This window comes from Rattus norvegicus, chromosome 9 (genome assembly GCF_036323735.1).
Source record: "Rattus norvegicus strain BN/NHsdMcwi chromosome 9, GRCr8, whole genome shotgun sequence".
Lineage (NCBI taxonomy): Eukaryota > Metazoa > Chordata > Mammalia > Rodentia > Muridae > Rattus > Rattus norvegicus.
Window position 1 is genome coordinate 84,297,866 of NC_086027.1, and position 16,486 is coordinate 84,314,351.

At 51.1% G+C, this 16,486-nt stretch overlaps 1 protein-coding gene and 1 long non-coding RNA gene across 2 annotated transcripts; one reads left to right on the forward strand and one right to left on the reverse strand.

Annotated features, from left to right (window-relative positions):
* Window positions 1-1,760: 1,760 nt before the first annotated feature.
* Window positions 1,761-9,479, forward strand: Des (desmin). Its single transcript, NM_022531.2, has 9 exons — window positions 1,761-2,416; window positions 3,520-3,580; window positions 3,679-3,774; window positions 4,024-4,185; window positions 4,353-4,478; window positions 4,924-5,144; window positions 7,064-7,107; window positions 8,507-8,589; window positions 8,760-9,479. The coding sequence occupies exons 1-9, from the start codon at window positions 1,842-1,844 to the stop codon at window positions 8,799-8,801; spliced, it is 1,410 nt and encodes a 469-aa protein (NP_071976.2). The 5' UTR covers window positions 1,761-1,841; the 3' UTR covers window positions 8,802-9,479.
* Window positions 9,204-16,456, reverse strand: LOC102550477 (uncharacterized). Its single transcript, XR_010055038.1, has 5 exons — window positions 16,344-16,456; window positions 16,098-16,252; window positions 15,884-15,964; window positions 14,673-14,792; window positions 9,204-10,389 (listed from the first exon to the last, which is right to left on the reverse strand). It is a non-coding gene; the product is annotated as an uncharacterized LOC102550477 (long non-coding RNA).
* Window positions 16,457-16,486: the final 30 nt, after the last annotated feature.

Genomic DNA, 16,486 nt, shown 5'->3' on the forward strand with positions numbered 1-16,486 from the left:
GTAGAGGTTCTTCCCTGTATAATCCAGACATTTTGGTCTTTCTTCGCCTCTCTCTGAGCTAGAGCCCTTTCTCTCTTTCTCTTCCCTCTCCCCCAAGCCCTCCCCATGGCAACTCCCCTGGCCTCAATCCTTGGGGCAGTGAACTCCCCTCAGAGCAGCTCCCCAATAAACCTACCTTTCATAGAATCTAATCTGGCTTGAATTGGTTCATTTCACCAGCAGAGAAATAACCTATCACCCAGACTCAGGATTCCTCCCTGTGCTATGCTACAAAAATGGCATCTACACAGCCTCTGCTCATGGTCTGTTAGAGAACAGGGGAGTCATGGGTGCAGTGCTCTCAGCAGGGATCAGTACATATAAGGCCTTGTTGTTATTGTTGTTGTAAGCTTCATTGTCTCCCTGGCCTGTTCAAAGGCTCGATCATTGCACAGTCATGCAAAGATGCTCGGCCCAACTCTATGACTAATGCCCCTGAGCATTAGGGAGGTAAAGGACCTGCTTCTTAGCACCTCTTTCTTTCTGACCAGCCCTGGGTACCGACAACAGCTCCTAATCCAGTGCTCTGTTTCTAGGGTTGAGCTATGGATTCCTAATCTAGTACTCCATTCCCAGGCTTTGTGTTCTAGAAGGGTCAGGCCTAAGGGAAGAGACACAGCAATGTGCACAGAGAAATGTAGATGCCCTTAGGGGTCAGTGAGTGCCTCGTGCTTGGGGAGTCAGGATGGGAAAGGAAGGCAAACACACTCCAGGGGTTCATTCTGTCGGGGTCCTAGAGTGATGGGAGCTCCAGCCTTCCTTGACACCTCTGTCTCTTCAGGTGCCTGGCTCCCAGTCCCCAGAACGCCTCTCCTGCACTTCGCTTGGTGCTGCTTTCCGTCTCCTCTATAAATACCTACTCTGGTATTTCGCCTTGGCAGCTGTTGCTGCCAGGGAGATGGCTGGCTTGACGTGCACCTCCTGACAAAACACAAACCCCGTGGTGTGAGTGGGTGTGGGCGGTGTGAGTAGGGGGGATGAATCAGAGAGGGGGTGAGGGAGACAGGGGCGCAGGAGTCAGGCAAAGGCGATGCGGGGGTGTGACTACACGCAGTTGGAAACAGCCATCAGAATCTCTCTGGAAACTCTCCTGCTGGCTATAAACTTGAGGGATGCAGAAGGCCTGCACTCCTCCCTAGGGAAACTGAGGCTCAGAGTTAAAACCCAGGTGTCAGTGGTATGCATAAGCAATCAGGCACTGGTCAGGGTTACTCTCTGACTACCATAGGCCTATCCTACAGGCCCACCTAGAGACTCCTTTGATGGGCTAGTAGACTCCTGTCTGGGCTTCGCCCACAGTCGTTGGGAACTTCAGCATTTTCTAGGCAATTTTATTTGCAACTTTATTTATCGGGGGTCCTTGTTCGGTCCAATAACCTAAAACCTCTCCTCGGTGAAAATAGGCAGCCTCAAACAAATGAAATTCTCTAGCCTGCTTTCCCCAGGATAAGACAGGCATCCAAATGGAAAAGGGGGCCGGCCAGGGGTCTCCTGTCAGCTCCCTGCCCTGTGAAACCCTGCAGGCCTGCCTGTCTTCTGTCCTCTTGGGGCTGTCCAGGAGCGCAGGCCTCTTGCGGGGGAGCTGGCCTCCCCGCCCCCTCGCCTGCGGCCGCCCTTTTCCTGGCAGGACAGAGGGATCCTGCAGCTGTCAGGGGAGGGGCGGCGAGGGGTGATGTCAGGAGGGCTACAAATAGTGCCGACAGCTAAGGGGCTCCGTCTCCCCTCTTCATATCCACTCTCCAGCCGGCTGCCCGCCTGCTGCCTCCTCTTTGCGTCCGCTCAGCCTCGTCCACGCCGCCACCATGAGCCAGGCCTACTCGTCCAGCCAGCGCGTGTCCTCCTACCGCCGCACCTTCGGCGGCGCCCCGGGCTTCTCGCTCGGTTCCCCGCTGAGCTCTCCGGTGTTCCCACGAGCAGGCTTCGGTACCAAGGGCTCCTCGAGCTCAGTGACATCCCGCGTGTACCAGGTGTCGCGCACGTCGGGCGGGGCCGGAGGCTTGGGGTCGCTGCGGGCTAGCCGGCTGGGGACCACCCGAGCACCATCCTATGGCGCGGGCGAGCTGCTGGACTTCTCGCTGGCCGACGCAGTGAACCAGGAGTTCCTGGCCACGCGCACCAACGAGAAGGTGGAGCTGCAAGAGCTCAATGACCGCTTCGCCAACTACATCGAGAAGGTGCGCTTTTTGGAACAGCAGAACGCCGCGCTCGCCGCCGAGGTCAACCGGCTCAAGGGCCGAGAGCCGACTCGGGTCGCCGAGCTCTACGAGGAGGAGATGCGAGAGCTGCGGCGCCAAGTGGAGGTCCTCACCAACCAGCGCGCCCGCGTCGACGTGGAGCGTGACAACCTGATAGACGACCTGCAGAGGCTCAAGGCCAAGTGAGAGCCCAGCGCCTCCCAGATTTTTCCCCCTCATCTCCATCCCCCTCCTGGCTCCCCCTCCCGGAGCCTGAGAACCTCCTCAGCCCATGTTTGGAAAAGGTCATTAGTTAAGAGGAGATGGACTCCGGATCTTTCCGTTGCTCCTTCTATGTAACACTGGAGTAGGGAGGTAAACAGAGAGAAGAAATGGGGGACCTTGCCTAGTGCACAGTGAGCAGCTGCCTTTGAAAGGATACTAAGTTGCTGGAGTGACAGTGTGGTCATGACTATAGCTAAGCAAAGGGTCAGAGGCTGATGGGGGGCCCCCTGGAAGGATGGATGGGCTGGGAAGAGCAGGAGGGAAGCCAGGCAGTAGCTTTCAGCTTAGCTGTGATGAGGCCCGAGGGAAGGTTGGGATGGGGAGCTTGACCCCTTGACCCCTAGGCCTAGCTGAGGCAGTGTTACTGTACCAGGTAAATGGACAGGCTTGAGTAAAGGGGACAGTGGATAAGGGCTATGGCCCAGTCCACCATGATCCAGTGAAAAAGGCTGAGTAATCCGGACATGGAGGCACACCCCCATAATTCCAGCACTTGGGAGGACGATACAGGAGAATTGCCATGAGTTCTAGGCAAGTCTGGGATACAGAGGAAGTACAAGGCCAACCGGGCCTACTGGCAAGATTTGTTTTAAAAGATGGAAAAGACTCCGTAGTGACGGTCTTGTTTCTGTTTACCCAACTGAGCAGAGTCACCTTCTTGCCACCGAAGTCACAAACATTTATTTAGCTCCTACATGGGTCAGGCTAGGCCTGGGAACACAGAGGTGGATAAAATAAAACAGAGTTCCTAACCCCGGGGTAGGTCAGTCAATCTTGGACAGGAGACTTCAAGGGTGTGGCTCCAGGGCTGAGACTGAGCCACTTCCTGCTCCTCCCCCCGTGGGCGGGGCCTCTGCTACTTTTTTTTTTTTTTTTTCTGGGCCTCTTGCTCCTACCCAACCACCAAGACTTGTCCCTGTGTCCTGAGCTGGCTCCCTGATAGGTCCCCAGCCACTAGCTTTCTACAGCTGGCTCTGTCCCTCACTGTCTGTCTGTCTGTCTGTCTGTCTGTCCTGACTAGGCTACAGGAGGAAATCCAACTGAGAGAAGAAGCAGAGAACAACTTGGCTGCCTTCCGAGCGGTGAGCCTTCTTTGGTCCCCAGCGGTCATCTCTCTTCTGTCTCTCTGGTCCCTACTTGAGCTTTTCCTGACCCTGACATTGTCATTTCCTCCATCCAGGATGTGGATGCAGCCACTCTGGCTCGAATTGACCTAGAGCGCAGAATTGAGTCACTCAACGAGGAGATTGCATTCCTTAAGAAAGTGCACGAAGAGGTACCAGGGCCCCTGGCTGATGGTGAAAGCATCTAGAAGCGGGGAGGTGGGGGAACTAACTCTGAAGTGGGGCGCGCGCGCGCGCGCGCGCGCGCGCGCGTGTGTGTGTGTGTGTGTCTGTCTCTCTGTGTGTGTATGTGTCTGTGTGTGTGTCTGTGTGTGTGTGTGTGTGTGTGTGTGAGTGTGTGTGTGTGTGAAGGTGCTTTGGGAGGGTCCAGAAGGGGACTGAAGCCCGGCTGTGCCCTGCAGGAGATCCGTGAGCTCCAGGCCCAGCTTCAGGAACAGCAGGTCCAGGTAGAGATGGACATGTCCAAGCCAGACCTCACAGCCGCCCTCAGGGACATCCGTGCTCAGTATGAGACCATTGCGGCTAAGAACATCTCTGAGGCTGAAGAATGGTACAAGTCCAAGGTGGGTGATCTAGCCCAGGAACTCTGGCACCTGTCCTCCTCTATCTCCATGTGAAATGCTTCCTGTACTTGCAGCCATGGGGTAGGGTGAACCTGGTGTCTCCATACTCCCTTACCTACACTGCCTCTTGCTCCGCTCTGTCTCAGAGACCCTTTCTCTGCCCTCAGGTTTCAGACTTGACTCAGGCAGCCAATAAGAACAACGATGCGCTGCGCCAAGCCAAGCAGGAGATGATGGAATACCGACACCAGATCCAGTCCTACACCTGCGAGATTGATGCTCTCAAGGGCACCGTGAGTCCCTCCCCCTCCCCCACAACCTCAGCTTCTTTCTGCCTGCAGCTTAGCTCAAACCTTCACCCTGTGACACTTTGAGCTCATTACAGACCCTCTGGGTCCTCCAGTCCCTCAATGCACAGAGAGGTAAAGCCAGATGAGTGGATTCCTAGTTGGGTATTCTCTAAGGAATCAGATGAGTCCTGGGGGCGTCTCCTTGTAAGGTTGGGTGGATGCTCCTTTTTAGGTGATTTATTCTGAATGCCCATGTAAGACTTTACTAGAACTCAGGGTCCCACAGCTAAGAGCAAAGCCTTTGAGGGTTCTTCTACCTGACCATGACCACGTGGAGGTGCCTCCAACCTCCAACACTGGGTCTCATTTCCATCCGGGTTCTCTAAGGCCCTCCCTCCTAGACGTGCTCTGAGCCTACCCTTGACTCGGACTCTCTCATCCCTTGCAGAACGACTCCTTGATGAGGCAGATGAGGGAGCTGGAGGATCGCTTCGCCAGCGAGGCCAGTGGCTATCAGGACAACATCGCGCGCCTGGAGGAGGAGATCCGACACCTAAAGGATGAGATGGCCCGCCATCTGCGGGAGTACCAGGATCTGCTCAATGTGAAGATGGCCTTGGATGTGGAGATTGCCACCTACCGGAAGCTGCTGGAGGGCGAGGAGAGCAGGTGAGAGCTTAGGTGTAGGGTTGGTGCGGGGAGCCCAAACACCCCAGATCTCAACAAGACCCGGAAACAGTTTTATACAAGAGGCCACCGTTCTGCCTGTTGCAGAAAATGAACGAGGGCCACCTGGGTAAAGCACGATGTAATTAACAGCTTTTTATTTTAAAAAAGAGAAGTGTAAGTATTCCCTTATCCACCTTTAGAATTAAGAACCCACAGCATAAAATCATATTTGGCAATCGGTAATAAAATATTACTGCCAGTCAGGGGAGCCATGAAAGCAGAGTGGAAAATGATGAGGATGGAGGGGGCGGGGCTAGAGCCAGAGATCGGAGAAGCAGGAGGCCTTGTACATGGATGGCCTTAGAGGAGGCTGGGGTGAACACACAAACACACAGTCACTTATGCTCTAAGGAGAAGACACAGATGACGTGCTCAAGGCAATCCACCAAACTCCAGATACGAGGACAAGCAGGAGTGTGACCCGGCAGTGGTAGCAAACACCTTTAATCCCAGCACTCGGGAGGTAGAGGCAGGTGAATCTTTTAAGTTCAAGGCCAGCCTGGTGTACAGAGTGAGTTCCAGGACAGCCAGGGCTATGGAGACACACACACACACACACACACACACACACACACACACACATACATATACCCACACATACACACACACACATACACACACATACATATACCCACACATACCCACACACATACACACACACATACATATACCCACACATACCCCCCCACACACAATATACATATACCCACACATACCCACACACATACACACACACACACACATACACACGCACATACACACATACATACACACATACACATATGTACCCCACACACACACTCACACACACACATACACACACACATATACACATACACACACATACACACATACACACACATATACATACCCACACACATACATACATATACACACACATTCGCGCGCGCACACACACACACACACACACTCATACACTCACACACACACATACACACATACACATAATCACACACACAGGAATCTTCTGGGAGACAGAACTATTATGAATCTGGATTGTACTGGCAGTTACATGGAATATACTTCTCAAAACTCACTAGATGTACTCTAACATTTCTGTTGTATGTAAGTTTAATGTCAATTTAAGACAGATCAATTATGCCAGCAAACGGTACCCATCAATTCTCATAAAAGGCATGGCAGCAGGTCTAGGTATAGACTTATAAGGAGAATTTGTGGTTTTTATTAGTTTCTTTTGAGAAAGGTCTACTATAGCTCAGGTTGGCCCCATACATGCTATGTAGCTCAAGGATGACCTTGAACACCCGTCCTGTTGTCCCCATTTCCTAAATGATGGGACCTGAATAGGCTGTGCCACCATACCTGGTTCAAGTAGTGCTGGGGACTGAACCACAGCTTCGTGTGCGCAGAACAAACTGTCTACCAACTATACTCCGTTCCCAACCCCTGCATTTTGTAGAACGTACACCTAACACAACATGAATGACCTTTTAAGGTCAGATCCCCTCTTCTAGACTAGGCCTGAATGGCCCATTCCCGGATCTGGCTTGCCTGGGAAGTGGGCACAAAGTGAGTTTCGCAGCTACTGTTCATGTATCCCCTATTGCCAGGAACGAGGAAGATCTGGGAGCTTGGAGGGTGCAGTGGGGTTAGTTGTGCCTGAGGTCAGGATTAGAATGGGTGAATTTTCTAGAAGGGACAGTTTCTGGGACAGCTAGAGTTGGTTCTTGATCTGTGCATTGTGAGAGGTAAGAGTAAAGGCTCAGTGGGGCTGGGAATTTTTGGGGGAGAACCAGCTAAAAGAGTGACAAGGAGGATTTCAGGGGGGAGATTTGGGTGTTCTTAACCCTCTGGGGACATGGTCTCTCCCTCTTCAGGATCAACCTTCCGATCCAGACCTTCTCTGCTCTCAACTTCCGAGGTGAGTGTGTGCTGGATGGTGGAGGTCCGCTGCAAGGATTCAGTTTGGGTAGCCCTAGCCTATTAGGAGAGAGGGATGGAGCCCTGGTGCAGGCCGGGCGTGAAAGGAAAAGAGTACTGTAGATCAAGCACGGAGGTGGTAGGGGGGTGGCGATAACGCTGGTGCTGTTTGTGTTCTATTGTGCTGACTACATCCCCCCAGCCTTCTGGATTATTGGTTCTCAAGAATCAGATATATCCTGAATCCCAAACTCTGGAAGCTGCAGGGGTGTTCCCCTGGCAGCAGGGGCATCTTGCTGCCTGCGCAGGGAGGTACCCCTTGCTCACGAACTGTCTGGAACGCTGCCAGAGCGCACTTGGCACACATTCTCTGGCTGTTTGTTGAGTGCCCTATTTGTGGGAGCAAGATGTTGGATGCACGTTTTAAAAAAAAAAAAAAAAGAAGAAGAAAAAGCCAAATTTTAGCAAAGCCAAAACAATGATGCGAACGAGCTTTGAGGGCACTCTGCCATCTTGACATTAGTAATATGCAGATCAAGTGGCTTCCCAACCCCAGAGAGCAGGAAAGCATTCACTAATGATACATTAGGAAAGCGAGTCGGAGATCTTGGCAGCTTCTCCTTTCCTAGATCAAACCTTTTATATCTTCGATATTCATTTCCATCAGGAAAAATACACGCTGTGCTCCATCGAGTCAAACGTTCATTACAGGCTAGTTGCTTGCTAAGGGACTCATGAACGCCAAACTCCTGACACCACGGAACTAAATGTGACCCCCACTATGAAACTCAGATTTCTTTTTCTTTTTTCACTTATTTGTTTATTCAGATACCAAGTATGTGTTCTGCATATAAAATCACTTTTGCTGCACATCAGCAGCTCTGAGCCACACTATGGGAAGTATCATGGCTGCTGTGTCCCAGAGAGGAGACTGAGGCACAGTAGGGCCCGTGAATCAGTGATTAGCTCCTGCTTCATTCAGACATTAAACAGCTCATCCTGGAGCCTCTAAGTTTCTCCAGCAGATCTATAGGCCCAGGCTTTGGGGTTGTCTTAGAGGACAGTCCACGGATATATCACTCAGGACTCTTCTGAAAATCCAGAGAGCAAGGTGGGATAGGAAACATGAATCTGATCCTGGGCCTTGGGTCCCTTGCTGTCCTGTACCAGCCCACAGCACAGTCTTTTGGCTCTTGAAGTCATTCCTCTAGCAAGACTAGCCCCTGGCTCTATAGAATCATCTGTTGGGTGCCGGGTTCGAGGATGAGGTCAGACGGTTGTCATGGGGAAGGGGAGAATCAGCTAGTACTTGGAGCAATGCAGCCTGGGGTGGATCTCCAGTCACTGTGTAGCTTAGGTATAAACCTGGCCAGGCTGAGCATGTGGTGGGTCTATTGCAGAAACCAGCCCTGAGCAAAGGGGTTCCGAAGTCCACACCAAAAAGACAGTGATGATCAAGACCATTGAGACCCGGGATGGAGAGGTGAGTGGTGTTGGACCCCTCGTCCTTAGGAGTAATGGGGGTGTCTGACAGCTGGGTGGCTCCCAACCCTGGATGGGGGTGAGTGGGCCTTGCTGCCTTGGGGTGGAGTAATTGGGGGTGAGGCTCTTCTTAGCCAGCAGTGGATAGATTGGCCTTCTCCTCCTGCTCAGGTCGTCAGCGAGGCCACACAGCAACAACATGAAGTGCTGTAAGCCAGGAATTCAGTGTCCTGGCCCCGTCCTCACTGCCTCCTGAAGCCAGCCTTTTCCACTCTCGGATGTCACACCCAGTCGCTTTTCTCCTCTCACAGCCTCTGAACCCTCCTCACAATCACCTCTTTGTGGTCTTCATGCTGCCCAGCCTCAGGAAACCCCTCAGCCACCTCTGCAGACCCTCCCATGAGCCCTGGCTATTGGCAACTGTCAAGCCTGGCTCTTAAGAGAGAACCTAGCTCAAGGCCTGACCCTTTTCCCTGCCATCTTTGTGACCTCTGGCTTAGAAGGGGGTACCAGAGAGGGCGATGGGACCGGCAGGGTCAGGACAGAGCTTTGTGGATATCCCCACATTCGACCCCCAGCCTGGGTCAGAGACAGAATGAAGCCTCAGCGAGCTGAGATGGAGAAGGGGGGGCCTGAAAAATGTCCTCGTGGCCCCTCTCTTTCCCACCCCAGCTCAGGATAGGCTTGGAAAGCAGGGGCTGTAAGAGAGAACTGGAAGGTGCTGGATGTGGGAGCAGGAGATACAGAAGGAGAGAGGATGGGTGAGAAGTTGGAGAGGAAAGAAGAGAGAGGCAGAGAGTGGGCTCAGGTTGGTGGGAGGATGCCACCTCCCCTGCCTGCCCCTCCCACCGCAGGGGCCCTGGACAGAAACAATAAAGAGATAAGCACAAACCTTCATGGCCCCACTGTCTTGACTGTGTCTTGGGGGGGCCCTGGACCCTGTCATGACCCCATTACCCTGGGATAGACCATGTCACCCTCTTGCTCAGCTAGATTAAGGGGTGAGTCTCTGGGCGCTGCAGTCTGGGGAGCATGGGGTGTTGGAGAAGGGGCTCCTGTTAAAAAGCCACAGAGCCTCCCGTCCAGTCTATCCCCTTAGGTTTCCTATCCCCTTAATGTCATTGGGGCATCTGAGTGAAGGCAGGGATGGGGACAGTTCTCCTCTACAGACTGGCTGTGAAGGAAGTTCCCTCAGTCCTTCCTCCCAAGATACCAGTCACTTTCCATTTACTTTTTTTTTTTTTTTTTTTGGATGAAATGTCTTCATGTAACCCAGGCTGGTCCCAAATCCCCTCTGTATCCAACCATTCAGCTTTAAACTCTTGATCCTTGTGTTTCAGTCTGAATACCTTTTAACCCTTTCTTTCATGCACAGAAGTCAATCCAGACAAAATTAACATTGTTCACGAAAGTGCAAAGACAGACTTTTTACTTGAATAAAGAAAGCTTCCGGGTTGGGGATTTGGCTCAGTGGTAGAGTGCTTGCCTAGCAAGCGCAAGGCCCTGGGTTTGGTCCCCAGCTCCGGGGGGGGGGGGAGGAAAAAAAATCCCCCCCCCCCCGGAGCTGGGGACTGAACCCAGCTGCTCTACCACTGAGCTAAATCCCCAACCCCACTCCAAGACTCTTAAGTGAATGTCAAGCCACCCTTCATCCATATGCAGTTCCAATGGAATTCAGTCTCAAATAAAATACCAAAGGGAGCCAGGGCGGGTGTGCTGCTTGTAATCCTAACACAGGCACTGGAGAGGTTGGGCCTTGAAGACTTCAGGTCCGAAGCCAGCCTCTTCTTCCTAATGAGGACTGTGTAAAAAGCACACAGGCTTTGAGAGGGGAGTATAGGAATTACTAAAGAAAAGAGAAATCAGTTGAATAAAACATGTATATGTATTATGAGACCATGATAACGTAGATCAATGGTTCTAAATCTTCCTAACGCTGTGACCCTTTAATACAGTTCCTCATGTTTGTGGAGACCACCACCACCACCTCCCCCCCCGCCGCCACCATAAACTTATTCTTGCTGTTACTTCATAACTGTAATTTTGCTACTGTTATGAATCATAATGTCAATATCTGATATTTGACGCCCACGGATTGAGAACTGCTGACTTAGAAAGTTTGGTTAATAGAAAGGAACCGCCTAAGACGTTAATGGAATAAAACAGGCTTCACATATGTATGGGATGCTGGAGTACCCTTAAGGAGGCATTTCAGTCTATGGGGGAGATGTAATCGACAGAGAGTTTGGAAACAATTGAGCAGCCTAAAGGTCTGGGGGTGGCACATGAAATGTATTTCTCTTCCCACTTCTTCCTAAGATATGTTTCAGGTCAGAGAAAGATTTAAGGAACACGCTAAGCCTTTGGACTTGAGGCTCCATGTTGCTCCCCACCCCATATCTAAGTGACTGAAGGGATGTGGATGAATATAAAAATCAAAATGACGATGAATTCATACAGGTGCAGGCGAATGAACTAATGAGGCTTTAAGTCTCATTCTACAATAGCTTTCCAAAGCCACTCAAAGTCCTTTTGGGTAGTGATTTTCCCCTCCTGTTGGATGCTCTCTGTTTTTACCAGCCCCCACTTTTTTGAAGCAGGTCCATTAAGAGGATCCACCCAAGTCCCCACCACTGTCCCCTGTGACAGATAGGGAAATGACCCCCGTCACTTCCATCATCCATGTGCTCTAACAGAGTCAGCACTATAGACAAACTCGCAGAACGTGGACTCGAATGATGGTCAGTGTCTTTATGCAGGACTAGAACAGGAAGCATTAGCAAGGTCTAGCCTATCTTCGAAACACAAAAATATGTGCTGACTGCTCTGGGGAACCCCTGGGCTGAGGGCGTGGCTTTGGTGGATAAGGCTACCATGGCAGGAGTCTGAAAGAAGTTTCTAGAGTCCTGCTGTTTCTCCTTCACCTGAGTGAGTTATGTATACTCATCTTCTACACACAGGGCAAAGGCACTCATAAGTCAGGGGAAGGGAGTTAGCCTCACTGTCCTAAAATAACAGGTCAGACTGTCCTTGGGGTTAGGGGAGCTAGGGGTCCCAGATTCAATCAGGGAATCCCCTTCCCAGCCTCATCCCAGTCCACCGTTTGTGGCAACTCTCTGGAAGCCCCTCCATTAGGGAATGCTCAGAAGGAAAGCCTTCATTCACTTGTCACCTGTGACTACACCTGCCCCTCCTCAGGTAGGAGGCCAATGCTGCCCTCCATACCCAAAGGGAACATTCCGAGTACAGCTTCTCTGAGCCTGCCCCCATGAGCTAGCAGTGACCCAGAGAATGGACCTCAGAAGGTTCACGGCCCACCTGATTCTGTATCTCTAGAGTCAGCTCTTCAGTGAGCTTCAGCTCCCTAACTGCTTCCATGGCAAAATCTCTCCCCACTCCTTGAGATGCTGTGGGGTTTTCTACAAGACTGTGCATCAAGAAGGAAACAGATCTTTGTAGGCTTCCTACAGTCCAAAGGCCAGACTCAGGCGACCTGAGTTCTCTCTGAGGAGGGGAGCAGGAAGGACTGTTAGAGGCATCTCGATCCCACTGGGCACCCTTCTATCCCATCTGTCCACTCTGGCTGAACTCCAGCCCCGGCCTCTGAGGTCACTCCTTCTCCCCCTCCTTCCTCTCCACACAGCTCACTAGGGCACATATGCCCATGAGTCAGTGACCTTTGATTCAATGAGGAAAAATGTCAGCTGCCCAAGGACAGTTTTTATCTGTTTACTCACCACTATATTCCTCGTAACCCCAAAGAGTGCTTGGTACCCAGTAGATACTCATTAAATATTTAAACACTTCTTTAATGAATACCCACTGGGGATGTTTATTTACTTTTCTCTATGTTCAATGTTCACTAGGAAGAGCTGGTAGCACCCACTTCCTCACCAACTCAGTGGACATTTACTGAGTTTCCCCTTCACCTTTTGTGCACATGAGACTTAGGGCTTGAAAGGTAGCTCGGCACAGAGAACACTGGCTGCTCAGGGAGAGGACTCGGAAGATCACAGCCACCTATAATTCTAGTCTCAGGGGATCCAACGCCTTCTTCGAGCCTCTGTGGGTACTGCATGCACGTGGTACACAGAAGTACATTTCTCATATACATAAACAAAAATGAAGTTAGAATAAATAAAACCTCAAAAAAATTTTTTAAAGTCTCAGAGGAGCCAGGCACAACGGTCCCTAGCCCTTGGGAGAGGGAAAAGCATCATGAATTTAAGACCTGAATGTCCCACACAGCAGCTTCCGGGCTGGTCAGCTTCTCAAAGCAAGCAAACAAGCAAGCAAAACAGCTTAGGTAAAATGTTCCTCGGTCCAGAGAGGTGGCATGATCTGCCAAGGTCACACAGCCATCTGTAGCAAAGGAAGATAGGGCCTCTGGGGCCCAGACCTCTTTCCATGACACCACAGACTTGTGATCAGAAGGCAGCACACACCCTGGCGCCAGAATACAGGGCACCGTGAGGCCCGAGCTGAGAGACAAACACCTTCCAGCCAACTGTCTTGAGCAACTGCCCTGGCAGCAGCCTGACCTTTCCAGTTGTCAGCCGGTCCAGCCTGGTCCAGGAGAGGGCGCCAGGCACCAGCAGGGGCCTGAGCCTTCTCAGGCCCATAGACCCTGGGGAGCAAGTCAAGATAAACCTCTGAATGGACATAGTAGGCAGGATGCAAGCCGTGTTCCAGGCCCTGTGCCAGGGCCTTTTAAATAGTTAATATTCATTTTAATATTTAATATAATTTAATACCATCACAACATAGGTCAGACCGTGTAATTCTTCCCCTCAAAATCCAGAGAAGCCTTCCCATTTCGCTGAGAATAAAAGCACTATGACCTGCAAGATGCTGGGCCATCTGGCCTTTTCAAGCTATATGATCCATTTTATCCTGATGGAGGCTTGTTCATCCCCTCCAGCCTTGCTAGCCTTCTGGCTTTTCCCGGGATCTGCCAGGTACATCCCACGTGGGCTGAAATAGCCCTACACAGCCCTATTCTTCCCTTCCTCATCCTCTTAAGACTGTCTCTGGAGCTGCTGTGGAGGTGACTCCAGTTACCCTAAATTGTTTTTATTTTATTTGTTTCTTTAATTTATTTTTGAGACAGGCCTTCACTGTATAAGCCAAGACTGATCTCAAACTCCCCATCTTCCTGCCTCAGGCACTAGGGTTACTGGCATGTACCGTCTCATTGATCCAAACACCCTATCGTAGAGCACGCCTGCACCACATTTGTAAACTGCCCACCCCCTAGGCGCTCGCTGAGGTATTTCTCTCTGTCTCAGTCTCTACTCTTCCCTGGTTGCTCTGTCAAATGTCTGTCTTCTCCAGTAAGTATAAGCAGCCCCAGGGACGGACATATCTATGTTTGTTTTGCTCATGGCCCTGTCCCTGGTGCCAGCCTCATAGGAGAAACTCAAGAATGTTTGCTGAAGGAACAAATGTACCCGAGTGTGGCGACCCCCGTGCATAGATGAGGAAACCAAGGTTCAGAGATGCTAAGTGATTTGTTCCACTGCATTCCCTGTAATGGTGAGGTACACAGTGTTGGTTAAATGGCTTAGAATGATGAGCTGTGTATATGTGTGTGTGTATGTGTGTGCGTGCATGCATCTGTGTGCGTGTGCGTGTGTGTGTGCGCGCGCGCGCGTGTGTTTGTATGTGTGTGTGTGTGTGTGTGTAGGGGAGGTGTGCATGTGTAGAGTCCAGAAGTCCACGTGGAGTCTCCTCTCTACTGCTCTTCAGCTTAGATTTTAAGACAGGATCTCTCACTGATCTGGAACATTCTAGTTCAGGTAGGCTGGCCAGTGAGCCTCTAGGATTGACCGGTCTCTGCCCCTTAACACTGAGGTTAGAGATAAGTGTCACCCACCAGGATTTTTACATGGCTGCTGGGGACCCAAACACTGGCCCTCCTTGTTTGCACAATAAGCCGCTTACCACTGAGCCACCCTCCTCAGTCTGACTGTGATCGTAAAAACAAAACAAAACAAAACAGTAGCTCTTCCTTTGTTCTTCCTGTTCTGTGTCCTGTGCCTTCTCCCACTTTTTTTTTAAAAACCTTTTTAGAATTCAACTTACATTGTAGAATTCAATTCCTCATTGGAGGTTGCCAGGGACTGGTAGACAAGGTGTGGCTGACTACAAAGAGGCGCACACGTGAATATTTAGGATCCAGGAACTGCTTTGTATGTTCCTGGGCTAGAAAATACACAATTTCATGCATTTGTCAAAAACCGGAGGCCTGCACATCACAAAGAGTCAGCGTTAATGTATGCGAGCTACATGAAAAGACATTCCCTAAGGCTTGAATCTTTATGGACATAATTCAGTGTTTAAATTGTTTCTTCTGTACTGTGCACCTGGGAATGCATGCTCATGCTCTCAAGCGCACACACACACACACACACACACACTTGTGCACACATACACAAACATGCACATTTTGACTTCAGCATCCCAGAATGGAGATGATTCATTTATTTAAGCAACCAGCAAGTCAAGAAGACTCTTCTTCATCTCTGAACAACCCTGGTTTTCAGTCTTTCCCAGTGTTTATCCCTTAGCTTAAGGTCAGTTCTGGATCCATAAAAGTGTGAGTGTGTGTGTGTGTGTGTGTGTGTGTGCAAATGGAACTGAGGGCCTCAGGAATCCTATGCAAGTCCCTTGAAATGTAAATTCATATGCAGTATATGCATTTGTCAGAAATAACAAAGAAGAGATAGACAGATCCTGTGGGCTTTTCCCTCGGGTTTTCCCAGTGGTGACATCTTGTATGGCTACCAGGAAAGTGACTTTAGTATAGAACATCCAGATTATCAGATTTACCAGTTTCATATGCATTCCTCTGTGTGTGTGTGTGTGTGTGTGTGTGTGTGCGTGTGTGTCCCCAGGAGGCTTATCTCTACTGGATGAGAAGAGCTTCTGCACTATCATCCAACAAGTCTGTGTGGGTCTCAGGCTAGATGCACCAATGGCTGACCTTTGACCTCCGACCTTCATGTGGAAAGCCTCTCCACCTTGATCCTTTCCTCGCCCTTCCCTGTTGATCTGCCCTTCAGAGTGAGCGCAGCAGAGAAAAGTGGGCATCTGGGAAGCTGGTGAGAGGCTGCAACCAGTGTCGTGTGGCCTGGACACCTCTGTCTTTACCCCATGTGCGTGTATTCAACCTCCACACATTGAGCAAAGAAACCTTCAAGCTTGAGATCAGAACCTGCCTGGAGAACGGGATCCTAACCCACCCAAGCCTCTGTCCTCATCCACAGCTCAAGCCTTCCAAACCCCTCTGTCACCTTGTTGACCTCATGCTGTCTCTCTGTCTCCTCTTGAGGCTGTTGTTGCTGGTCGGTTGCAATCCTGGCCAACTGCTCTTCCTATAGGTGAGGGCAGATTGGGAGAGGATTAGGGGTCACCTGGCTGGGGAAGGCAGGATGGTATAGTGAGTGCAGGACCAGCTGGGAGCCAAACACTCCACCTGGCCTCCAGGCCATGGGTCTTGGTGCTTACCAGCTGTTATGGAGTGTGGGAGAGAGGCCACGGGTCCCTGCTGCTTGCAGTCTGCTCACCTCCACTGGGGCCTATCTCTCCATGTGCCTCTCAGGCATCTCCTCAGGACTGTTCCTCTTCCTCTCCACCAGCCTAGCGAAGCTGGGACTCTGGCCCTGAAGAAAGGAAGCGGGCCTAAACACAGGGGTAATTCGACTCCCCAGATTTCACAAGCTGGGGTGGGGGTGGGGGGCAACATGCACACACCGTGGGGGAGGAGATTCTTTCAGGCCAGTCCTGGTGATTGGGGCACTGAGAGAGAGAGAAGGAGCCACATGGAGTCCAAATCCCTTCCTCTGCTGCCCCCTCCCTCCACTGCTCATTCGCAACCCGAGCCGGGGGCCCTAAAA

What these genes read in the sequence shown, in the direction of transcription:
- Des (NM_022531.2), top strand. Translation starts at nt 1,842, where the DNA reads ATGAGCCAGGCCTACTCGTCCAGCCAGCGCGTGTCCTCCTACCGCCGC. An exon ending in ACTTGGCTGCCTTCCGAGCG is followed by an intron (nt 3,581 to 3,678) that starts GTGAGCCTTCTT and finishes TCCTCCATCCAG; the next exon opens with GATGTGGATGCAGCCACTCT. An exon ending in AAGAATGGTACAAGTCCAAG is followed by an intron (nt 4,186 to 4,352) that starts GTGGGTGATCTA and finishes CTCTGCCCTCAG; the next exon opens with GTTTCAGACTTGACTCAGGC.